Source organism: Lithobates pipiens, unplaced genomic scaffold (genome assembly GCF_037356315.1).
Source record: "Lithobates pipiens isolate NorthernLeopardFrog02 unplaced genomic scaffold, aLitPip1_a1.2 Scaffold_8, whole genome shotgun sequence".
Taxonomy (NCBI): Eukaryota; Metazoa; Chordata; class Amphibia; order Anura; family Ranidae; genus Lithobates; species Lithobates pipiens.
The window spans coordinates 156,724,745-156,750,378 of NW_027507903.1; the positions used below are offsets into that span (position 1 = coordinate 156,724,745).

A 25,634-nucleotide genomic window follows, 5' to 3' on the forward strand; every position below is an offset into this window, starting at 1 on the left:
GTGTTCAGAATAATGTTGACCTATCAAAAACATGTAATGACTGCAAATTTACCTTTTCTTTTATGATGGTGTCTTTTGTAGGATGTGATGTATCTTCTGAATTCATGCTTTCCATTTTTCTGGAAAACAACAAAATATTTTTTATTCTTTCCTTGCCGTGATAAGAGAAGCTCAATATTTCATTTATTAAAAAGCCACTAGTTATACCTACATATCACACACACTATACTGGAACATTAGGAGGAGGGGAAAAAAAACAAAAACATACTTCCATTATACCCCGGTTTCCACCCATGGTGCCCAGGCAAGGGTGATTTCAGAGACACTCCTGTGATATCTTTAGAAAGTTGAGAATCCGTATCCTGATTTTACATCACAGTTCAGGAGCTGGGGGTTTAAAAGATGAGCAGAACATTGCATGGCAAATCTTTAGCTCTTCATTTTGGAATTTTGGGTAGAGCAAGGGAGATTTTTTTTTTTATTAGGTGTCCCAATAGGGACCTTACTTTCTGTGCCACAGCCAAAAGCCATTTGAGATGGGTGATATTTGTAGATAGAAACAAACTGTGCAGCTTTATCTAAAGCTGAATAATGCCCTTGCTATAGGTGTAGGCCATTTACGTACCTCATAAAGCCTAACAGGGAAACTTCTAGGATGTTGCCAAGCGAGGCTTAGCTGTTACTGCTGGGGCCAAGGGTCTGGCTGCAATGGGGCTGGTGAGCCATCCCAGTCAGGGAATTCCCCGGAAAGGAAGGGGGTGGGCACAGCCCATACTGCTGTCCCCAGCCTGCTGCATGGGTACTTTTTTTGGGGTCAGTCTGCCCGATTCAGCAGGGAAGGAAGGGGATGGGCAGAATCAGAGAGAAGACTGATCTGCAGGCTGTAGCAATTAAAAAAAAAAACAACTTTCCCCTGTCAAGCGGACTCTTTATCCACTTTCGGGTGCCTCTGCGCAGTGATCTCATGTGTGACAAGTACATGACAGTCCCAGTCTTCCAGGTGGATTGATATAGAAGGGACTGTCATGTACTTATCACACAGGAGATCACTGCGCAGAGGCACCCAAAAGTGGAGAAAGAGTCCGCTTGACAGGGGAAAGTTGTTTTTTCTTTTAATTGCTACAGCCTGCAGATCAGTCTTCTCTCTGCCTTCGCCCACCCCTTTCCTTCCCTGCTGAATCGGCCGGACCGACCCGAAAAAGAGTACCCATGCGGCGACCAAAGCAGGCTGGGGACAGCAGTATGGGCTGCCCCCTCGCCTCAGTGCCCCCCAATCGGCCGCTCACGCTGCTCTGCCTGTGGCTGAGTGATAGATCCAGCTGGGAGATCGCCCTGCACTCGCGGGTGCCCACAACTAAATGCGGGAGACTCCCATGGCTCACGAGACTTGAGCTGTCTGTTTATGGCTTCTAGCTTACATGTAATCTGTGCAGGGACAGCTGTGTTGTTGTGGTGTGTAGTCTTTCAGAGACTTCACCAGGACCGTCCCGACATAGAGGTTTATTTACTAAAACTGGAGTGTGCAAAATCTGGTGCATCTCTGCACATAAACCAATCAGCTTCCAGTTTTTAGTCAAAGCTTAACAAGCTGAAGTTAGAAGCTGATTGGCTACCATACAAACCTGCAACAGATTTTGCATGCCCCAGTTTTAGTAAATCAACCCTTCAGTCACGACCCCCAGCTGACAGCTGAGTATTGTGATATATGTTGATACAGTATCTTAATGCATAGTACATGATGTCCTTGTGACCCGCATGCATTGCAGGCTAGTACTATGTAATAATGGACTTTGAATGAATGATTATTTCTTAAGCTTTTTTCCACTCATCCAACATGCTTAACCACTTGACCACTGGGCACTTAAACACCCTTAATAACCAGACCAATTTTCAGCTTTCGGTGCTCTCACATTTGGAATGACAATTACTCAGTCATGCAACACTGTACCCATATGAAATTTTTGTCTTTTTTTCACAAAAATAGAGCTTTCTTTTGGTGGTATTTAATCACCGCTCGTTTTTTTATTTTTTGTGCTATAAAAGAAAAAAGACCGAAAATTCAGTAAAAAATAAATTTTTCTTCGTTTCTGTTATAAAATTTAGCAGATTAGTAATTTTTCTTCATAAATTTTGGCCAAAATTTATACTACTACATATCTTTGGGAAAAATAAGTACAAATCGGTGTATATTATTTGTTTTTTGTGAAAGTTATAGAGTCCACAAGCTATGGTGCCAATATCTGAAAATTGATCACACCCGAAGGACTGACGGCCTATCTCATTTCTTGAGACCCTAACATGCCAGAAAAGTACAAATACCCCCCAAATGATCCCTTTTTGGAAAGAAGACATTCCAAAGGTATTTAGTAAGAGGCATGGTTTTTGGAGTTGTCATTTTTTCCTACAATTCTTTGCAAAATGAAGATTTTTTTCACAAAATTGTCATATTATCAGGTTATTTCTCACACACACAGCATATGCATACCACAAATTACACCCCAAAACACATTCTGCTATTACTACCAAGTAGGACGATACCACATGTGTGAGACTTTTACACAGCATGGCCACATACAGAGGCCCAACATGCAGGGAGCGCCAGCAAGCGTTCTGGAGCACCCAGGACAATTCTGACATTTCTCTCCTACATGTAAAAATCATCATTTATTTGCTAGAAAATTACATAGAATCCCAAAACATTAAATATGTTTTTTTTTTTTTAGCAAAGACCCTAGGGAATACAATGGTGGTCGTTGCAACTTTTTATCACGCACGGTATTTGCGCAGCAATTTTTCGAACGCGTTTTCTTAGAAAAATAAAAAAGCTTTGTGCTTAAAGAAAACAAAACAGTAAAGTTAGCCCAATGTTTTTGTATAATGTGAAAAATGAAGTTACGCTGAGGAAATAGATACCTAAACATGTCACCCTTCAAAACTTCACACGCTCGTGGCATGGCGCCAAAAATCCCCATAGGCGACGCTTTAAATTTTTTTACTGGTTACATGTTTTGAGTTACAGAGGAGGTCTAGGGCCAAAATTATTGCTCTCGCTCTAACATTTGCAGCGATACCTCACATGTGTGGTTTGAACACAGTTTTCATATGTGGGCGGGACTTACGTATGCGGTCGCTTCTGCATGCGAGCTCATGGGGACAGGGGCGCTTTACATTTTTTTTTTTCTTTTTTATTGTTCATTTTACTTTATTTATTTTAGTTTGACATTTTTTTCCCCCAAAAATAAATTTTTTGATCACTTTTATTCCTATTACAAGGAATGTAAACATCCCTTGTAATAGGAATATTGCATGACAGGTCCTCTTTACAGTGAGATATGGGGTCAATAAGACCCCACATCTCACCACTAGGCTGGGAAGACTGAAATAAAAAAAAAAAATAAAAAAAAAATGGCAGAGTATTGGCAGGGTATTGCAGAGAATTGGGGGGGGTTACATTTCGGTGAGCAGCTTTGTGGGCACTGCAGATGCAGCCCACAGCGCTGCTGACACCGATCTCTTCCCCCTCCGCTGTACCGATCGGTACAGAGAGGGGAGGGAGAAACCGGCGTCATGTTATGACGCCGGTTTGTTTACAAGTGATCGCTCCGTCATTTGACGGAGCGATCACATGGTAAATGGCCGCGATGTCACGGTCACGGATGCTCTCGAGTGCGCGCCCCAGGGGGCGTGCGAGAGCAGAATTCTGGGAGGCCGTTAATTAAAGGCCTCTCAGGCCGCGTACACACGGGCGGACTGTTCGCCCAACCTTGTCCGCTGAACAGTGTTTGGGCGGACAGTCCGCCCGTGTGTGGGCTTTCAGCGGACAGTTTCAGCGGACAGTTGGACGGACAAAGTCTTTCGGAAATTCCGAAAAACTGTCCGCTGAAACTGTGTTTGAGCGAACAGTCCGCCTGTGTGTAGGCTACTTTCGAAATGAGCAAACTGTTCCCGCTCGGAAAGTCCGCCCATTTCGAGCGCGTGTACAGGTAGGCGGGGCCCGCGAAGGAGACGTCGCGGGCTCCGCCGCCTGGAATGGGCTTAAAGGGGAACCCCAACGCCGAAAAAAATCGGCGTGGGGGTTCCCCCAAAGTCCACACCAGACCCTTGTCCGAGCACGCTACCCGGCCGGCCAGGAAAGGGGGGCGAGCGAGCGCGCCCCCCCTCCTGAGCCGTACCAGGCCGCGTGCCCTCAACATGGGGGGGTGCCTTGGGGAAGGGGGGGCCGCGCGGCCCCCCCACCCCAAAGCACCTTGTCCCCATGTTGATGAGGACAAGGGCCTCTTCCCGACAACCCTGGCCGTTGGTTGTCGGGGTCTGCGGGCGGGGGCTTATCGGAATCCGGGAGCCCCCTTTAAGAAGGGGGCCCCCGGATACCGGCCCCCCACCCTATGTGAATGAGTATGGGGTACAATGTACCCCTACCCATTCACCTGTGAAATAAAGTACAAAAAAAAAAACACAACACAGGGAAAAAATATTTTATTGCACAGCTCCGGGGGTCTTCCGTCTTCGGGGGTCTTCTCGCCGGACTCCTCCGCTATCTGTGTGTAGCTCTTTTGCTAGCGGAGGAGCCCGGCTTTCTTCCTCCCCGCCGCCGGCCTCTTCTCCCGACTTCGGGGGTCTTGTCCCCCTCTTCGGTTCTTCTGTCGCCGCTGCCTTCCGTTCTTCTGTCGCCGCCTTCGGTTCTTCTGCCGGGCCACCGCGCCTTCTTGTAGCTCTTTTACAGGCGGTGGCCCGCTGTCGTCGCCGCCGCCTTCCGTTCTTGTTCTTCTTCTTCTTCTCCTGGAGATGTTGACTCGACGAGCTCTCCGGCCGGAATGCCAGAGCCGCGCTGTGCGGTCACTTATATAGTGACAATGGGGCGGTGTCACATGGTATATGTCACATGGGTTGGTCACATGGGTTGATGTCACATGGGGACTATGACATCGTAAGGGGGCGGGGTCACCATGTGACCAACCCATGTGACATATACCATGTGACACCGCCCCATTGTCACTATATAAGTGGCAGCGGAGCGTGTCCCTGGCATTCCGGCCGGAGAGCTCGTCGAGTCAACATCTCCAGGAGAAGAAGAAGAAGAACAAGAAGAAGAACAAGAACGGAAGGCGGCGGCGGCGGCGGCGACGACAGCAGCGGCGACAGAAGACCGGGCCACCGCCTGTAAAAGAGCTACAAGAAGGCGCGGTGGCCCGGCAGAAGAACCGAAGAGGGGGACAAGACCCCCGAAGTCGGGAGAAGAGGCCGGCGGCGGGGAGGAAGAAAGCCGGGCTCCTCCGCTAGCAAAAGAGCTACACACAGATAGCGGAGGAGTCCGGCGAGAAGACCCCCGAAGACGGAAGACCCCCGGAGCTGTGCAATAAAATATTTTTTCCCTGTGTTGTGTTTTTTTTTGTACTTTATTTCACAGGTGAATGGGTAGGGGTACATTGTACCCCATACTCATTCACATAGGGTGGGGGGCCGGTATCCGGGGGCCCCCTTCTTAAAGGGGGCTCCCGGATTCCGATAAGCCCCCCGCCCGCAGACCCCGACAACCAACGGCCAGGGTTGTCGGGAAGAGGCCCTTGTCCTCATCAACATGGGGACAAGGTGCTTTGGGGTGGGGGGGCCGCGCGGCCCCCCCTTCCCCAAGGCACCCCCCATGTTGAGGGCACGCGGCCTGGTACAGCTCAGGAGGGGGGGCGCGCTCGCTCGCCCCCCTTTCCTGGCCGGCCGGGTAGCGTGCTCGGACAAGGGTCTGGTGTGGACTTTGGGGGAACCCCCACGCCGATTTTTTTCGGCGTTGGGGTTCCCCTTTAAGCCCATTCCAGGCGGCGGAGCCCGCGACGTCTCCTTCGCGGGCCCCGCCTACCTGTACACGCGCTCGAAATGGGCGGATTTGCCTCCTCCTTATGTGGGCGAGTCCGTTCATTTCAAAAGTTGAGCGAACTGTTTGGCAAACAGTTCGCTGAAACAGTCCGCTCGTGTGTGGGCAAGTCCGCTCATGCAAATTTTGAGCGGACTGTTTGCCGAAACTGTTTGACGAACAAGGTTGGGCAAACAGTCCGCGCGTGTGTACGCGGCCTCAGAGTTAAACAACCGCCCTAAAGCCGTTAATCGGCTATGGGCCGGTTGTTAAGTGGTTAAAGGGTTAGTTCACTTTTACCAAAGAAAAAACTGCCCACTGAGAAAACCGTGCTGCTTTATCTCAAGTTGAATAATGCCCTTGCTATAGGTGTAGGCCATTTACGTACCTCATGAAGCCTAACTGGGAAACTTCTAGGATGTTGCCAAGAGAGGCCTAGCTGTTACTGCCCACCTCAATTATCACAGTAGAGAGCCATCAAGTGCTGACCTAAGACTAAGATCCCTTTCACACCAGGGCGTTTTGCAGGCGCTATAGCGTTAGAAATCTCGCTTGCAATCCGCCCAAAAAAAGCTGCACCATTGTCTGTAGCGGTGCGCTGGCAGGACGTCAGGAAAAAGTCCTGCCAGCAGCTTCTTTGGAGAGGTGAAGGAGCGGTGTGTTTACCGCTCCTCCACCTCTGCTCCCCATTGAAATCAACGGGGCAGCGCTGTAATACCGCCGGCAAAACGCCACCATTGCGGCGTATTGCCGGTGGTTTTAACCCTTTCTCGGCCGCTAGTGGGGGGTAAAAGCGCCCGCTAGCGGCCGAAATGCGCTGCAAATCCGGCAGTAAAATGCCGCTAAAAATAGTGGCGTTTTACCACCCACGTTATGGGCGGTGTGGTGTGAAAGGGGTCTTACTGCAGCAGGGGAGAGAAGCACATGTGAGGGGGTGTGAATCAGGGAAGGAGCTCACTTGTGTCATGCTGAAGATGAGCTGTAACACCAGGCTTTTCCTAGCAACTTCCTAGAATTTTTATAGTCAGGCTTCATAAGGCGTATAAATGGCCTACACCCTTAGCAAAGGCATTATTCACCTTTGGCCAAAAGCAGCTTGTTTTCACCTACAGAGCCCCTTATCCGCATAGGCAGTTTTTATGGTAAAGGTGAACTATGTCTTTAACCACTTGCAGACCGGACCATTTTGCTGGTCAAAGACCAGACCACTTTTTGCGATTCGGCACTGCGTCGCTTTAACCGACAATTGCGCGGTCGTGCGACGTGGCTCCCAAACAAAATTGACGTCCTTTTTTTCCCACAAATAGAGCTTTCTTTTGGTGGTATTTGATCACCCCTGCGATTTTTATTTTTTGCGCTATAAACAAAAATAGAGCGACAATTTTGAAAAAAACGCATTATTTTTTACTTTTTGTTATAATAAATATCCCCCAAAAATATATAAAAAAACATTTTTTTCCCTCAGTTTAGGCCGATACGTATTCTTCTACATATTTTTGGTAAAAAAAAATAGAAAAAATAAATAAAAAATAATTCGCAATAAGCGATTATTGATTGGTTTGCGCAAAAGTTATAGCGTTTACAAAATAGGGATACCACCTGACAACTGGGCACGTATACCCTCCTCCTGCCCAGACCAATTTTCAGCTTTCGGTGCTCTCACACTTTGAATGACAATTACTCAGTCATGTAACACTGTACCCAAATGAATTGTTTGTCCTTTTTTCCCACAAATAGAGCCTTCTTTTGGTGGCATTTGATCATCTTTGGGGTTTTTATTTTTTGCTGTATAAATTAAAAAAGACCGAAAATTTTGAAAAAACAAAAACACACAAAACACATTGTTCTTTGTGTCTGCGATAAAATTTTGCAATTTATTAATTTTTCTTCATAAATTTTGGCCACAATTTATACTGCTACGTATCTTTGATAAAAATAACGCAAATTAATGGATATTATTTGGTCTTTGTGAAAGTTAGAGAGTCTACAAGCTGTGGTGCGAATCATACAAAATTGATCACATCTGATGTACTGGTGGCCTATCTCATTTCTTGAGACCCGAACAAGCCAGCAAAGTAAAAATACCCCCCAAATTACCCCTTTTTGAAAGTAGACATTCCAAGGTATTTAGTAAGAGGCATGGTGAGCTTTTTGATGTTGTCATTTTTTCTCAGAAATTCTTTGCAAAATTAAGATTTTTTTTTTTCCCCCACAAAATTGTAATAGGTTATTTCTCTCACATGGCATGTGTTTACCACAAATAATGCCCCAAAATAAATTCTGCTACTCCTCCTGAGTATTACGATACCACATGTGTGGGACTTTTCCACAGCCTGGCCACATAGAGAGGCCCAACATGCAGGGAGCGCCATCACGTGTTCTAGGGACATAAATTACAACATCTAACTTGTTGACTACCTATTACACTTTTGAAGGCTCTGGAGCACCAGGACAATGACATGTGATACTGACGACACAGGACACTAATACGTGGCACTGACGACAGATGGCAGTGGGGACAGGTGGGCACTTTATTTTCGTTTTTTTTTCCACTAACCGTTGCATCTCTGACTAAGCTGTTCATCTCTCCCTCCTCTGTGTGAGGAGGGAGAGCCGGCGATGAGAGATGATCTCATATGTTTACATATGAGATCATCTCTCATTGGACACGCCGATCACGCTGTAAACGGCCGATGTGATTGGCCATTTACAGCGATCTGTGACTGGCTGTGTCCAAGGGACATGGCCATCACAGAATTTCCCCAATGCGCGGGAGCGCGCATTACGTAAGTAAACAGGACGACGTCCAGTGACGGCCTCCCGCAATTGGCGTCCGCGCTGTAGCAGTCTTTTGGCTATAGCGTGGGCACAAAGTGGTTAAAGTATTATAGATCACGTGTTAGAATAGACTTTAGCAATTTGGGATCTATCCCTGATTACCATCTCTTGTTTCTATTCAATCCCTCCCTTACTGTACTTTAACTCCTTCAGATCCGTGTTATAGCCGAATGACGGCTACAGCGCAGATCTACTTTGCTGGGTCAATAGACCTGCCACCCCTTACCACCAATGACAGCTGATCACGTGATGTAAACAGAAGATCAGTAATAGTTTTTTTTTCCTCCTCACGCTGAAAATGACCTTTTTCAAATTTTTTAATTTTTTTAAGCATAATATAAAACAGTTATGTATTTATTTTTGAATTCAGTCTTTAACCCTTTCATGACTAAGCCTATTTTTGGCATTTGGTGTTTACAAGTTAAAATCCATATTTTTTGCTAGAAAATTACTTGGAACCCCCAAATATTATATATATTTTTTTAGCAGAGACTCTAGAGAATAAAACGGCGATTGTTGCAATATTTTATGTCACACGGTATTTGCGCACTTGCATAATATCACACAACTCTGGAATACAGTAGAACACAACACTCTGGTGTGAACATGGCACACGGAAAACGTATTTTCGGTGTGTCATTGCAGTTACCTGCATTTATGCAAGAGGTCAAAACACAGGAAACTGCACTTAGTGTCATAGAAGCCCTTTGACTCAAAGTGGTTGTAAACCCTTACATATACCCAACGAAGTGCCTGGCCTCACGTAATACAGAGAGTTGAAACAAATTATAAGGGAATACTTATTAAGGTTGCCAAAAGATATACGGTACTAGGTTAAAGGTCTAAGATAATATGCTTAGGCGTGCATTTCACTAAGTTCAGAATTAAGATGCAAGATGTTGACATATTAGGATGCATCTGTCTGCGGTAAGAGGTACAAAGCTAAGATAGGACTGGTTACGCAAGAATATGGTCAGTCAGCAGATGTTGAAATGACGAGATAACTATCAGAAGACTGTATTTCACCTTTGACTTAGATAATGTCATGAGTTTAAGAAAAATGTCGATGTATGTATGAATTACCTGATTGGTTAAACCACAGGGCTGTCCTTCTGTTCAAACTAAATAAAATTGTTGTGTGTGCTTCAATAGGCACATTCATTATTCACGTACAACAGTGTATGTGTAATGTTTTGTCCACCGGTGAAAGGGACCTCCGCTCTTCAATCCTAGCCTAGGCTACCAGGGGTTACTTACAGAAGACGAGCAACCTAACAGTTTTGGTACCAGCAAAGTGGGGTTCGTCTCGTCTTGCGACAGGTAAGTCACTTTACTCTTTTTTACCTGATTGGTGAATGGTGTAAACACTTACTCTGTCCGGGCGGCCGCTACGAACTTAGTTTAAAATTAAAAGAAGTAACTGTGCCTTCGCGATGGACTAGGCTGGTCACTCGGGAGGTGAAAAGGGCTCGCAAGGAATTTATAGGTTTAGGGGAGTCCGACTAGGTTGGTCTGACTTAAAACTATTGGTGATAGTATTTTTAACACGGGAAGTAGTAGATTACGCCCGTGACAAAGGGATTGGTGGAGTGGACGCCCATTTGAAAAATTTTTTTTTTTTAAAAAAAAAAGTGCACTATAAATTGATAAATGTATTGCAATACGGTTATGTCATGTCTTAAAGTATATTAAGAATATGTCTGTTTCTCTCTAGGTACACGTGTAAGTATATAGAGTATAAGTTTTAATATAGAGTATAAGGAAAATAATTGTTGTTGTTTAAATGAGTGCAGAATATGAGGAGCCCTCTTGTAGTGACATAGTATCCGCCTGCCCCCATTGCACGTTAGGTCTACTCTTCCTAAGAATAGATGACAAGTGGATTTTACTGACCACCAGACCAGGGGGGTTCTCTTGCAGACTTGGTGTAAGAGGGGTATATCCCGCCACCAGGAAAAATTTACCCTTTATCATATATTAAGGGTGAATCTTCATAGTTTTTATATAAGTCCATCTGCCCCAAAAAAGATCAGGGATCCTACTCCCAGACCAGAGACCGGATTGTTGGACAAACCGGGTGTTATCACCTGTGTCCTGCCACTAGACACACACTGCCCAGACTACTAGATGGGGAATACTGCAGCAACCCAAGCCATGGCCACCCCATCACCCTATGAATTTGTCAGTAATATGATCCCTGGCCCCCAGGTAGAACCATTTTGGACACAAGTCCGGGAAAGGTGTCACCAATTGGGAATCCATGACCCAGGACCCCAAGGTCCTTGTTCAGAGGAAGACTGGCAAGAAGTCAGTAAAATTTGTCAGGTACATAAGCATTCTTATCCTCCCTGCAAAGGGGCTGACCCACAATACATGAAGGATTGTTTCTGTGCATGGAACAAATGCCTTGGAAAATATAGGCAATTGTGGACAGCAAGGACATTGGAAATCCCAGTGCCCTTATAGGACTGGACAGATTAGAGCAAGAGGCAGAGGCAGGGGATTTAACCCCCAGACCCGCCCACAGTATCCCCGTTATCTGCCATACCAGAACCCTCGTCAACCACTACCCCAATATCCTACACAGCCACAAATAATGCACCGAGGGAAACTCTGTTGGTATTAATGGGACACCTGTCACCCATCCCATCACTCCACCACTGACTGTAGCCACTCCAGAAGGACAGAAATTATGTACCCAAACTTTTGCCGTCTTGTCCTCATGCCCTGTGCCCCGTATGGGACGGGACCTCTTGGCACAACTGTGTATTACCATTAAGTTTAATAAAGAAGGTTCCCTTACCGCTAGTTCACCATTATGTGACTTACATGGCCCTAAGCGACATGCACACAGAGGGTTCCCAAAAAGACATGCACACAGGAGTTTCTTTCTAATGATACCTTCCTCCCTTGACCATCACACAATTTGGGCAGAAAACAAAGGTAGTGTGGGCTTTATTAATTGCACACCATATGCACCCCAAATGCGGTCAGATGCAGGGATACAATATCAAAAACAGTATCCCCTACCCCCAGAGAAAGTCAAAGGCATCTCCCCTCAAATTAATGATTACATATCAAAAGGTATCCTGAGACCAATCATCAGTCCCTGGAACACGCCCATTTACCCTGTAAAGAAGGCCAGTGGCGAGTGGAGACTCGTCCAAGACCTCAGAGCAGTAAACAAACAAGTGATTCCCCTCCCACCCCTAGTCTCAGACATCACTTATTTTTTCATGCATACCGGCAGACTCTCTATGCTACACAGTAATTGATTTAGCGAATGCTTTCTTTAGCATTCCCATTGCAGAGGAAGCCCAACCTATGTTTGCTTTCTCCTGGGCCGGGGGCCAACTAACCTGGCAAGGGTATGTAGACAGTCCAGCCGCCTTCTCTATGGTACTCAACGAGACTGTCAAGTCTTGGACATCTGAGCGAGGGTCGGTACTGATACAGTATGTGGACGACTTGCTCCTGTGCAGTCGAACTGCTGAAGATTGTGCGGTCGATTCAACATCACTGTTACAACACCTAGCTCACGCCGGGCATCTAGCCTCAAGGAAGAAAATACAATGGTGCCAGCCACAGGTAGAATACCTAGGGTGCATTCTAAAGGAAGGGACAAGGCTAGTGTCCCCCAAACGTGCCGCAGCCCTTCGAGCTCTCAGTCCCCCAAAAGACAAGGCCGCCCTACTCTCATTTTTGGGTGCAATTGTATATTGCCGCCAATGGATCCCTGACTGTTCTCATTATGATAGTATCCTAAGAGAGGCTACTGGCTCGACAGCCCCTAAATTAATAGATTGGACTGAAGACAGACTACAAGCTTTTCAAGCTCTATTAAACAGTCTGTCAAATGCTCCCGCCCTAGGGTTGGTAGACTATGGTAAAGCTTTTCAACTATACTGTGTAGTCTCGGGGACCTCTTTTGCCGCGGTTTTGACACAACAGCATGGAACAGGCTACCGCCCTGTCTCCTACCTATCTAAAAAAAACTCCCCATCCAAGTACAGGGAATGCCATTCTGTCTCCAAAATCTTGCTGCCTGTGCAATGGCTGTACAAGATGCAAACAAATTAGTGCTAGGTCACCCATTGACTCTCTATACCACTCATTCAGTCACGCATCTTATTCAGAACATGAATACCCAACATATGACCTCGCAAAGACTTAGTGGTTATGAGATAACACTGATGAACACTGATAACCTCACACTCAAATATGTGCCTGCCAGCAACCCCGCTGTGCGCCTTTTGCATTCCATGTTGCGTTTACCACATGACCCAGACATTATACATGACTGTTCGGAAAAGGTTGCTGCTATTACCAGTCCCAGACCGGATCTCACTGACACCCCTATCTCAGGTGCAGAGGATGTTTTTGTGGACGGTAGTTGCTCCCGTCCCTCTGATTCCACCTTCCAAACAGGATATGCAATAGTCCAGTTGCCAAACAAGGTATTAGAAGCCAAACCACTGCCCCCTCTTCGGCTCAGGTGGCTGAACTGGAAGCCCTCACTAGGGCCTGCATTCTATTCACCGGTAAAGAGGTGAACGTCTACACAGACAGTAGATATGCTTTTGGAGTGGTGCATGATTTTTGGTGTGATATGGGCCAATAGAGGTTTTAAAACCGCAGACAACAAAATAATTGGCAACTCCACACAGATTAGTGCTCTCCTCCAAGCCATTCTTTTTCCAAAAAAGGTAGCCATAATTAAAGTAAAGACACACTCCTCTGACAGCAGTCGTGTTTCAAAAGGGAATGCTTTTGCTGACAGAGAAGCTAAAAGAGCTGCTGCCTTTTCCCCTAACCCACCTGCCCCCACAACAATGTTTTTCAAGGAACACTTCGCAGCACCTAACTTTAAAACTGTCATAGCACAGATGCAATCAATGGCCACAGAAGATGATGTCCATTTTTGGACAAAGGAAGGATTGACCAAAGACCCTGAAGGTCTTTGGTCAAAAGAGGGGAAGATCCACATGCAAGAACAAAACTATCACCCTTTGAGGTCCTCATGGGAATCCCCGCAAACATAGAATTACCCCCATTAGACCAAGACACTGATATTGACATTTATTCCCAACAGGAAATGTACGTGAAAAACCTGGTAAGTATGCTTCATGAAATGAACGAACACGTTTCTGTCACCTTTTTTCCCTCTTCCCACAGAACCAACGCATCCCTTCATCCCTGGGGATAAAGTGCTGATCAAACAATTAGCACAAAGAAAGAGTATCGGACCGGCTTTCTCAGGACCATGGAAGGTGGAAAAGGTATCCAGGACCGCAGTGTTAACAGACCTAGGAAACACCTGGATCCACGCCAGCCGTCTTAAAAAGTGTCCCCAGCTTCCCTCGACTCCAGAGCCCCTGGCAGTGACAGAGAGCAGCAACTCCCAAGAACAAGATCTACAAGAAGTTCAGAGAGGCATAGAACAAATTTCCCTGGAAGATCCCACACCCCCTCAAAAGGACAAAACAGAGCCAACAACTGCCGGGATGAGAAACGAAGAAGAAGAACAGAACTCTTAGATAACAAATAATCAGAACTTTAAAAAAACAAAGATGCTTTCTCCATCAGTGTCAGGGAAGGCTGTATGCCTTTGGGGTAGTCTGGTACTATTTGTATTCCTGCCCACATGGTTTATAGCCAACTGTATATATCATCCAGAAGATTTAGGTTTATTAAAAGGGATATGTGGACCACCTAAGATGAATAATACCCCCGGCCAAAGACATAGTAGAAGTATTGTACCCGTTAATGAGTCACCTAAGGGACTGACTAACAAGATGTTACTACTAAAATTCAAATATAGCTATGCTCAAAAATCTGGTTTTGAGAAATGCTGGATTTGCAGCAAGCTACATCCCAGTACAGCTAGAATCCCTCTCATGGCAGTCCCCTTGAATTTTACCCCCCTCCTTAATGGAACACCCCCTATCGTCCTAACGAATGTTACTAGGACCCGTCCAAATAAAACCCTCACTTTCCAAATTATAGGTAGAAGCCACTTCCCAGACTGGTGTTTCCGACTGGGAAACACCACAGATGGAGCCGAGGTTTGCAAACAAGCAAAACTTAACATTTCAATGACATCATTTAACAGTCCTTCTTTCTTCCATACTTCAGATCCCACCCTAAATGCCACCTTTTTAGACTTTCTTAGCTCCAGTACCAAGACTACAATACACCAATTAATGTCAATTCTGGTGCTCTCTGGCCTTTCTGATACTCTTAGGAACGTGTTCCATAAACGACCCCTAGCTCTAGGAAATACCATATATATATGCTGCGGCAAACTCTGTCACCCCTGGATCCCAACCAAACCCCAGGGGTGGTGTTACCTTGCAGCCCTGGTTCCTATCATGGGGGTATTAGGGGATAACAAGGGAAGTCACCTCCTTGAAGCCAGCATGCATCCTAGATATCCCCTTAGACACCGTAATAAACGAGAATTGTTTTTAGGAAAAGATATGGCCTGGGCATGGTTCCCTTCCTGGACAGGGTGGGGAATTGACCTAATGAAAAGATTAAATAATTACACTGGCATAATTGATGAGATTCTGGAGGAAAATTCTGATGACATAACCAAACTAAATCTAGAAACTAGGGCAATTAGGAAGCAACTAGAACTACATGAGTTGGCTATAGAAAGTATGAGTGCAGCCCTTACTGGCCTCTGTGAGACTACTGAGGATTATGAGTGCTGTACCTGGATTCATAATACCAGCATCGAAGTCCCAGACTACTATGACGTTATTGCCCAACACAGGGAAGAGGTAAATAAACTACAGAAAGAGGCAAGGAACATAGGAAAAAACTGGGATCCCTTCTCGAGCAGTTTTAGTTTTGGGGGATTAATATCTTGGCTCCGAAATGCTGCCATGACAATTGTCACTGTGATTCTCTTCATTCTATTTTTATATGCCTGTTATAAGATAATCAAATGTTTATGTAAAAAGGGAAACACGGTCGCTCCGAAGGATCTGAAACTCACTTCCATTGTTAAGGATCCAACGGTATGGTATAGAAACCAAGAGCACAAGGGTTCGGAGTATGAAGCCTGTGCTATTAAATTAGAAAAGGAATGATCATTATGTAAATCACAGAATGATCAAAGGAAGGATTATAAGGGAATACTTATTAAGGTTGCCAAAAGATATACGGTACTAGGTTAAAGGTCTAAGATAATATGCTTAGGCGTGCATTTCACTAAGTTCAGAATTAAGATGCAAGATGTTGACATATTAGGATGCATCTGTCTGCGGTAAGAGGTACAAAGCTAAGATAGGACTGGTTACGCAAGAATATGGTCAGTCAGCAGATGTTGAAATGACGAGATAACTATCAGAAGACTGTATTTCACCTTTGACTTAGATAATGTCATGAGTTTAAGAAAAATGTCGATGTATGTATGAATTACCTGATTGGTTAAACCACAGGGCTGTCCTTCTGTTCAAACTAAATAAAATTGTTGTGTGTGCTTCAATAGGCACATTCATTATTCACGTACAACAGTGTATGTGTAATGTTTTGTCCACCGGTGAAAGGGACCTCCGCTCTTCAATCCTAGCCTAGGCTACCAGGGGTTACTTACAGAAGACGAGCAACCTAACACAAATCATCCTACATAAGTTATAACTATTTACAGCCATCTTTCCTCAACAGCCATTCAAAATGCAAATTTTTACAAAGGATCTCTCAGCTCTGAAAAACAGGGGGGGCAGAGAGCTGAAGTTCCATCAGTGAGGAGAGCTCTGGGGCTGATTGGAGGGAAGGGACACACCCTCTTTTAATTAACACATGGGAACAGAGCTGAGGCTGTCAATCTGCTGGAGGTCCCTCCCGTCACCATTTGTCTCTTGGTGTCAGGAAAACTTGTCAGAAGCGATTCATGTTAATAGCAGAAAAATTAATCAACAGACAGAAAGAACACTTAGTGCTCCGAATTGAAAAAAAGCACATACTAAAGAGGGATATGCTTTGTTAATATTTCATTTTTACACCCACTGTAACCCTTTCACTGTCGGAGCCGTTTCTGCCTTTTTTGCACACATTTAAAAAATAATTTTAAGCCTGATGATTACATAAAACCTACAAACATTATATACTTTCTGAAAGCAGACACCCTAGAGAATAAAATCTTGCCGATAATGGGGGCGGGCCATATCCCCAGCCTCTGGCCCATCTCCTGTTCCATGTCCCCCAGCCTCTGGCCATCTCCTGTTCCATGTCCCCCAGCCTCTGGCCATCTCCTGTTCCATGTCCCCCAGCCTCTGGCCATCTCCTGTTCCATGTCCCCCAGCCTCTGGCCATCTCCTGTTCCATGTCCCCCAGCCTCTGGCCATCTCCTGTTCCATGTCCCCCAGCCTCTGGCCATCTCCTGTTCCATGTCCCCCAGCCTCTGGCCATCTCCTGTTCCATGTCCCCCAGCCTCTGGCCATCTCCTGTTCCATGTCCCCCAGCCTCTGGCCATCTCCTGTTCCATGTCCCCCAGCCTCTGGCCATCTCCTGTTCCATGTCCCCCAGCCTCTGGCCATCTCCTGTTCCATGTCCCCCAGCCTCTGGCCATCTCCTGTTCCATGTCCCCCAGCCTCTGGCCATCTCCTGTTCCATGTCCCCCAGCCTCTGGCCATCTCCTGTACCATGTCCCCCAGCCTCTGGCCATCTCCTGTACCATGTCCCCCAGCCTCTGGCCATCTCCTGTACCATGTCCCCCAGCCTCTGGCCATCTCCTGTACCATGTCCCCCAGCCTCTGGCCATCTCCTGTACCATGTCCCCCAGCCTCTGGCCATCTCCTGTACCATGTCCCCCAGCCTCTGGCCATCTCCTGTACCATGTCCCCCAGCCTCTGGCCATCTCCTGTACCATGTCCCCCAGCCTCTGGCCATCTCCTGTATGAAAATATTTTTAAAAAACGGTCATTTTCGTTATTGGTCTAGTGTATTTTTCATTTTCGTTATCGGCACCAAAAAACCCATTCAGTGCACCCCTAAATATTACTCTCACTCCGGCGTGTGCAGTGATATGTAACGTGTATTACAAGCGACGTTTCACACATAGGTGGCCCCCGACAAGTGCATTTATGTTCATAAGTGTATATATGTGTGTGTGTGGGGGGGGGGGGGGTGTTATGTGCTTGGATGTAACAATTTTTTTTACTTAATTTCTTTCCCCCCATCACATAGGGGACAAAAAGCACAGCCACCCAAACGCATCCACCCGACAGGCAGCCTGCCGGTCAGTTTTGCACACAATCCCAGTGGACGCAGCCCCTGGATTGTGTGTGAAAACCCCCCCGCAGTCAGGTCTGTACTTCGGAAATGTTTTATTTTTATTAGTTCTGGATAGAGAGAAGATGGATTGGAACACCGGTCAGGTTTATAACATATAGCAGTAAAGCTACAGTGCTGTTTGGCTACGGAACAGAAAGTGAAGGTAAATCTCTGCAATGGGACACAGATGTTAAATATTTTAACTGCTTGCCGCCCGCCCATCATCAATTGATGGAGGGACAGTGTGGCTTTCGTTCTGGGAGGATGTCATACGACGGTGCCCCAGATCAGCCGTGGCTCTTTAAACATGTGATTGGCTGTGTCCAATCACAAACAGTCACATGCAAAACCTTCACGTCACACTGACAGTGCGTATGGCGAGGAGTGCTGATCAGTGGCAGAGGAGACTTGGGCAGATAATCAGGGCACTGATCATTAGTGTCCCGATGACAGGAAAGCCCCAACAGTGCCACCTCATCAGTGCAGGAGAAATATTAATTATTTACAAAATTTACTGACAGAATTTTTTTTTCTTTTTTATCCCCCCAAAATGTTCGGTCTTTTTTTGTAAAAAATAAAAATCTCAGTAGTTATTAAATACCACCAAAAGAAAGCTCTATTTGTGTGAAGAAAAATCTAAATAAATGTATTTGGGTACAGCGTTGCATGACAGCGTAATTGTCATTCAAAGTGTGACAGCGCTAAAAGCTAAAAAATGGTCTGGGCAGGAAAAGGGTTAAAGTGGCCTGTATTGAAGTGGTTAAAGTAGAAGGGCAAACTGTTTCTCTCTCCCCCCCCCCCCCATTTCGGATACAGCAAGAGAAGGTTATACCCCACATCACTTGTTTCTCCCGTTTCCCTTCCCTTTTTGTCTTGTAGTTACAACAGTAAGTGAGGGGGAAAAAAAAAAAAAGAAGAAGAATCCCCTGTTGTCACTGGAACTAATGCACCCATTGGAAGATTTCCCCTCTTTTCCTGTTCTAGGGACAACCCAAAATGTAGGATTTTTAACAGTAAGTAGAACAGGACAAATAATAAAAGTGAATCATCCTAATAGAAGGGCACAGACAGCAATATAAACCTGACAGATGTGCCAATACCTCTCCACTCTGTCCAGAGCCAAAACAGGTTTTACCTTTATACATTAAATATAATTGATCCTGTGGCTGTGTGCTCCTATGAAGCACGGGGTCCTTATAATACCATAACGTGTACACATTGGGGTCAATTTAAGGAATTGTTTAAGGACCACCCCACCTTCACATACTGCAGCAGGGCGGCCCTTTAGTGCAAAAATCACATACCTGTACGTGATGGCTTCCATCAGTTCTGGGGTGTGCATGCGTCACCAGAGCCACGCTCCCGTTGTGATTGGACACAGCAAGAGCCAATCAGCGGAACCAGTGGCCACCTGTGATCGTTTGCTGGAGAGACAGAACGGCGGTCTTATGTAAACAAGGCAGACCGTCGTTCTGTTAGAGTGGAGAGAGAAAGGGAGATTTGTAAATCCTGCTAATCAGGAACACAGATGTCTCTCTTCCTCAAGTAAGTCCATCCCCCTCACAGTAAGGAAGCACTCCCAGGGAACACCGCTAACCCTTTAATTGCCCCTGATAACCCCTTCCCTGCCAGTGTCATTGGTACAGTAACAGTGCATTTTTTATTTTATTTTTAAAAGCACTGATCACTGTATTGGTGTCACTGGTCCCCAGAAATTGTCACTAATGACCCGTACACGATCCAAAAATCGAAGATGAAAAATACAGCTTTCGGCGCGATCGTACAATAATCAGATCGTTCGTACACAGCTTTTGCGAGCCAATCACGGCAATTCACCTGATATTATTAGATTAGACAAGCACGAAAATTTTCCAGATTGTACGATTTTCGTTTAGTCAGTACAGTTGTCGTCCGAAAATGCAATACAAATACATTACAACACATGACATCACCTCTGATTTTTTTTTTGTACGAGAATTTTCTTGACTTTAGTAACCTATTCAATTCTGAATATTAAGCCAAAAAAGTCAGACGATCGGTTGTCTGATTTTTGGATCGTGCACAGGGGCCATTAGGGTCCAATTTGTCTGCCGCAATCCCGCAAAAAATAAAATAATCGCTGTTCACCGCCATTACTGGTAAAAACAATAAAAAGTCCATAAATCTATCACATAGTTTGTAGACACTATGACTTTTGCGCAAACCAATCAATATATGCTTATTCAGAATTTGTTTTACCAAAAATATGTAGCAGAATGCACATTTAAATTGATGAAAACATTTTTTTTAATATTTTTATTGGATACGTTTTATAGCAGAAAGTAAAAAAAAAATATATAGTTATTTTTTGTTTATAGCGCAAAAAATAAAAAAACCACAGAGGTGATCAAATACCACGAAAAGAAAGCTCTATTTGTGGGGGGGGGGAGGGACATCAATTTTATTTGGGTACAACGTCGCATGTCCGCGCAATTGTCAGTTAAAACAATGCAGTGCCGAATCGCAATAAATGGTCTGGTCATTAGGGGGTAAAACCTTCCAGAGCTGAAATGGTTAACCACTTGAGGACCGCCGTATTGCCATTGTACGTCAGCACAATGGCACAGGCAGGCATAATCACGTACATCTACGTGATTGCCTTCCAGCGGGTGGGGGGTCCGATCGGACCCCCTCCCGCTGGTTACGGCGGTCCGATTCGGTCCAGGAGCGCTCCGTGATGAGGGGATGGCCGTTGGTTTTCGGCCACCCCCTCTGGATCGCTCCTGGCCAATGAGAAGCTTCCTCCCCTGTGTATTGTTTACACAGGAAGGAGGAAGTGATGTCATTCTCCTCGGGGCGGTCTTTTTGACCGGACTACGAGGAGAAGAGTAAAAGTAAGTGTGCACCAACACTACACTGACATGTAGGTACACACAGGCACACAAACCCCCCCCGCCCCCCCTCCCCCCCCAGTCACAGTGTCACTGATTGCATTGATCATTTCTTTACTGATCAATGCATTCAGTGTCAGTTGTGACAGTAAAAACTGTCAGGACAGTTAGTGTTAGGTCCAGGGTAGCCCCCTATCACCCCCCAATAAAGATTTAACCCCCTGATTGCCCCTAGAGTTAACCCTTTCACCCCCTTTTGCCAGTGTCACTAAGCGATCATTTTTCTGATCGCTGCATGTGTCGCTAGTGTCGCTAGGTAGCTAGTTATTTTTTTAGGTTCACCGCCAGGTTTTTATATTGCTAGGTACCCCGATATACTACCCAATAATGTTTTTAACCCCCTGATTGCCGCTAGTTAACCCTTTCACCCCCTTTTGCCAGTGTCACTAAGCGATCGTTTTTCTGATCGCTGCATTAGTGTCGCTACAGTCGCTAGGTAGCTAGTTATTTTTTTAGGTTCACCGCCAGGTTTTTATAGCGCTAGGTACCCCGATATACTACCCAATAATGTTTTTAACCCCCTGATTGCCGCTAGTTAACCCTTTCACCCCCTTTTGCCAGTGTCACTAAGCGATCATTTTTCTGATCGCTGCATGTGTCGCTAGGTAGCTAGTTATTTTTTTAGGTTCACCGCCAGGTTTTTATATCGCTAGGTACCCCGATATACTACCCAATAATGTTTTTAACCCCCTGATTGCCGCTAGTTAACCCTTTCACCCCCTTTTGCCAGTGTCACTAAGCGATCGTTTTTCTGATCGCTGCATTAGTGTCGCTACAGTCGCTAGGTAGCTAGTTATTTTTTTAGGTTCACCGCCAGGTTTTTATAGCGCTAGGTACCCCGATATACTACCCAATAATGGTTTTAACCCCCTGATTTCCGCTAGTTAACCCTTTCACCCCCTTTTGCCAGTGTCACTAAGCGATAATTTTTCTGAACGCTGCATCAGTGTCGCTAGGTAGCTAGTTAACTAGGCTCCCAAAAAGTCCCCCACATGTGGTATCCCCGTACTCGGGAGAAGCAGCAGAATTTATTTTGGGGTGTAATTTGACTTCTGCCCATAGCATGTGTGAGCAATATATCATTTAGTGACAACTTTGTGCAAAAAAAAAAAAAAGTTTGTAATATTCCCGCAACTTTTGGCAAAATATAAAATATTCCATGGACTCAACATGCCTCTCAGTAAATAGCTTGGGGTGTCTACTTTCCAAAATGGGGTCATTTGGGGGGGTTTTGTGCTATTTTGGCATTTTATGGCCTTCGAAACTGTGATAGGTAGTGAGGAGTTAAATCAAAAATTTGCACCCTTAGAAATCCTGAAGGTGGTGATTGGTTTTCGGGGTGCCGTGCGCGACTAGACTCCCAAAAAGTCCCACACATGTGGTATCCCCGTACTCGGGAGAAGCAGCAGAATGTATTTTGGGGTGTCATTTCACATATAACCATGGCATGTGTGAGCAATATATCATTTAGTGACAACTTTTTGTAAAAAAAATTTTTTTTTTTTTTTTTTGTCATTATTCAATCCCTTAGGACAAAAAAAATAAATATTCAATGGGCTCAACATACCCATCAGCAATTTCCTTGGGGTGTCTACTTTCCAAAATGGGGTCATTTGGGGGGGATTTGTACTGCCCTGCCATTTTAGCACCTCAAGAAATGAGATCGGCAGTCATAAATTAAAAGCTGTGTAAATTCCAGAAAATGTACTCTAGTTTGTAGACGCTATAACTTTTGCGCAAACCAAAAAATATACGCTTATTGACATTTTTTTTACTAAAGACATGTGGCTGAATAAATTTTGCCCTCAATGTATGACTAAAATTTAGTTTATTCGATTTTTCTTATAACAAAAAGAAGAAAATATCTTTTTTTTTCAAAATTTTCGCTCTTTTTCCATTTATATCGCAAAAAATAAAAATCGCAGAGGCAATCAAATACCATCAAAAGAAAGCTCTATTTGTGGGAAGAAAAGGACGCAAATTTCGTTTGGGTGCAATATTGCATGACCGCGCAATTACCAGTTAAAGCAGCGCAGTGCGAAATTGCAAAAACACCTCTGGTCCTTAAGGTATTTATTGGTCCGGAGCTGAAGTGGTTAAACTGGAGAGTATGAAATCTGGTGCAGCTGTGTATGGTAGCCAATCAGCTTCTAACTTCAGCTTGTTCAATTAAGCTTTGACAATAAAACCTGAAAGCTGATTGGAGAGTGCGCAATCTGGTGATTGGAAACCACTTTTAGTAATCTCCCCACATACTAAGTGAAAGTAAAAGAAGATGCCTTTCCAGACACGTCCCATTCCAGCTAAACCCGAACCGCCACTACTTCCAACACTGGGCACAGAGAGCGCCCAGTTCAGAGGAAGCCGAGCCTTCCACAAACAGGCCGGTGAAAGCTGGCACCTCTTCCAGGCACTGCCCACCCCCCTCCTGGCCTACCTGTACAGCGAGAACAGCACAAAGATACACAAGTCAGGAGATCACAGGACACATGCAGCGCTACAACACGCCCACCTACAGGCCACGCCCCGCCATTGCCGTGCCCGCCCCTTCACCAATCAGCGCGGAACCTCTGAGAGAACCAAGCCTCGTTTCGAGGAGAACTCAGCCAATAATGTTCTGTACAGGGCTGTGAAATGACATGTAAACGAGGCGTGACTCGCAAATGCCTCACGCTTTAACTCGGTCAGGGCTGGAAAGGTTTAGAACGAGCGAAGTGTGAATATAACTGAAAGTCTGTGTGTGCTATTCATTAGAAATGTATGGACGTGTTGTTAAAAGACTAGCAGCTCTGTCTGGGCTAATTGTAACGACTTGTGCACACGCTGTTAGCTCCGGTGTTTCATCAGATTTGGCGACCTGTCAGAATGTGTAACGGAAGTGACGTTCCGTCACCGCCATCTTGCTACGCCCTGCACTCCTCCATAGTAAGGATACATGAGAAGGAGGAAATCGGACATGTTGTTACACCCACCAGAGTTTTGCATTTTACACGTTATTATTTTTATTTTTTTTGCATAAACGATTTATTGGGTTTTCACAGGGATAAAGAAAAAAAAGTTGAAGGGGAAGATAATACGAAGCTTACCAAATCACATTTGAATTAAATAACAGTGGCGCTCTAACTGGGATAACCCAGAAGTTGATCAAGTGAAATAAAAAAACAAAAGGAAATAAACACAAACAAACCATTTCTAAACAGGAATATTACATTCCTCTGTGTGGTGGGAGAGGCCATGTACAATCTTCTTGGGCTTTTGGACAGTAAGTCTACGCGAACAAGGGGAAAGGATAGAAAGGGGGGGGAATGATGAGTGGATGGATGGGTTAAGAGTTGGGACAGGAGCAAATGAGGGAAAGGGGGTGAGAACATCACCAGCTGCCCTCTCCTTGTCCAGAAGTCAAATAGTAAGAAAAAGTAGTACCATTGGTGTAACACAGGGGTGAACTCAAGAATCAAAGATTAAATAATCTTTTGGTGGGTCATGTTGCACAGTGTGTGAGCTCCTTGAACAATTGAGAGCTTTTAAAGGCCGTCCAAGGTTCCCATGTGGCAGTGAATTTCAGGATCTTGTCCAAGGTGGTGTAGATCAGCGCCTCCATCTCCACCACGTGGTTAATTTGCTGAAACCATTCCATCATTGAAGGCGGGGATGTTGACCGCTAGTGCTGACTTCCTGGCAGGCTCTGCAGGTGTGCTGTGCGAACACGCCAGAGCCCATCCTTACTGCCCAATAATAACGCTGGAAGGTCAGGGAGGCCAATGTTTGTTGCCCCAAAGGAATACACGACAGATTGACTTATATAGCGCAAAGAATGCAGGTGATAGACGGATCGGTAATGTTTGTAGTTTATACAACAAGCCTGGGAGGATTGTCATCTTTAATTTTACAATTATTTTTAACAGTAAAGTGAATTTATATAGTGAAATACAGTACTTAGAACTCCATCTGACTGGTTAGATGTTGAATTTTAAAAGCAGTAGTATTTCACTATATAAACTCACTTTGATTTTTAAAAAAAAGTGTAAAATGCAAAACTCCGGTGCGTGTAACAACATGTCCGCTTTCCCCTTCTCAGTGTATATTTACTAACTATGGAAGAGTGCAGGGTGTAGCAAGATGGCGGCGACGAAACGTCACTTCCGTTACATATTTTGACGGGTCGCCGAATCTGACGAAACACCGGTTTGTTTTACCACAAAGGGTACCTTTATTTCTCTGTGATGTGTTCTGTAGGGGAGGTACTAGGGAGGGCACACTTCCGGTCTCGGTGTTTCCAGCATGAAGAAGGAGCAGGTGGTGAATTGCCAGTTTTCTGTGTGGTATCCTAGGTTTAAGCGGCTCACTATTAGGAGGTGAGAAGGAGCATTGCTTTTATTTAGTAAGGCGGAGTGCACTAACCCACTGCTTACTCCCCTCTTTAGCAGTATTACGTTATGGAAATAAGAGGCGGAGATGTTCTTTATTAAAGCAGGGAAGAGCTCAGGCAGGGCTGACAACACTACTTGGCGTTTTAGTGCACAGCAAAGGTAGAGGTGTCCTCTCACTACAGGAAGTTAGGAGGTTGGACTTCATAGGGATATGCAGAGCGTAAAGCTGATCTCCATTAAAACCTGTGTTCTACTTTGGATAAAGAGGGGAATGGTTGGAGCTCTTATTGCTGTCTGCCCAAATCTAGGCTATTTCTTATTACTTCCTGTCAGGACAGAAGGTGACAGTAGATATCTGACCAAGTTCGT

General features: G+C 45.2%; 2 protein-coding genes and 1 long non-coding RNA gene across 4 annotated transcripts in view; 2 read left to right on the plus strand and 1 right to left on the minus strand.

The window, feature by feature from the left end:
* The window catches only part of NUDT5 (nudix hydrolase 5), a 44,200-nt gene extending 20,775 nt beyond the window's left edge, over positions 1-23,425 (minus strand). The window contains exons 1-2 of the mRNA XM_077472138.1: positions 23,333-23,425; positions 53-119 (exon numbers count right to left, since the gene is read on the minus strand). Of these exons, the coding sequence (XP_077328264.1) occupies positions 53-115 (63 nt within the window). The 5' untranslated portion in view covers positions 116-119; positions 23,333-23,425. The remainder of the gene's footprint in view (positions 1-52; positions 120-23,332) is intronic.
* On the plus strand, positions 9,474-14,252 carry LOC143963688 (uncharacterized). Its single transcript, XR_013271023.1, has 2 exons — positions 9,474-10,003; positions 13,859-14,252. It is a non-coding gene; the product is annotated as an uncharacterized LOC143963688 (long non-coding RNA).
* A 1,676-nt stretch (positions 23,426-25,101) lies between the features above and the next one.
* CDC123 (cell division cycle 123) overlaps positions 25,102-25,634 on the plus strand; it is a 108,578-nt gene continuing 108,045 nt past the window's right edge. Inside the window, exon 1 of one of the 2 annotated variants that reach the window (XM_077472987.1) lies at positions 25,102-25,250. In XM_077472987.1, coding sequence (XP_077329113.1) covers positions 25,177-25,250 — 74 coding nt within the window. In that variant the 5' untranslated portion in view covers positions 25,102-25,176. The remainder of the gene's footprint in view (positions 25,251-25,634) is intronic. The other variant, XM_077472986.1, reaches the window with a different exon arrangement.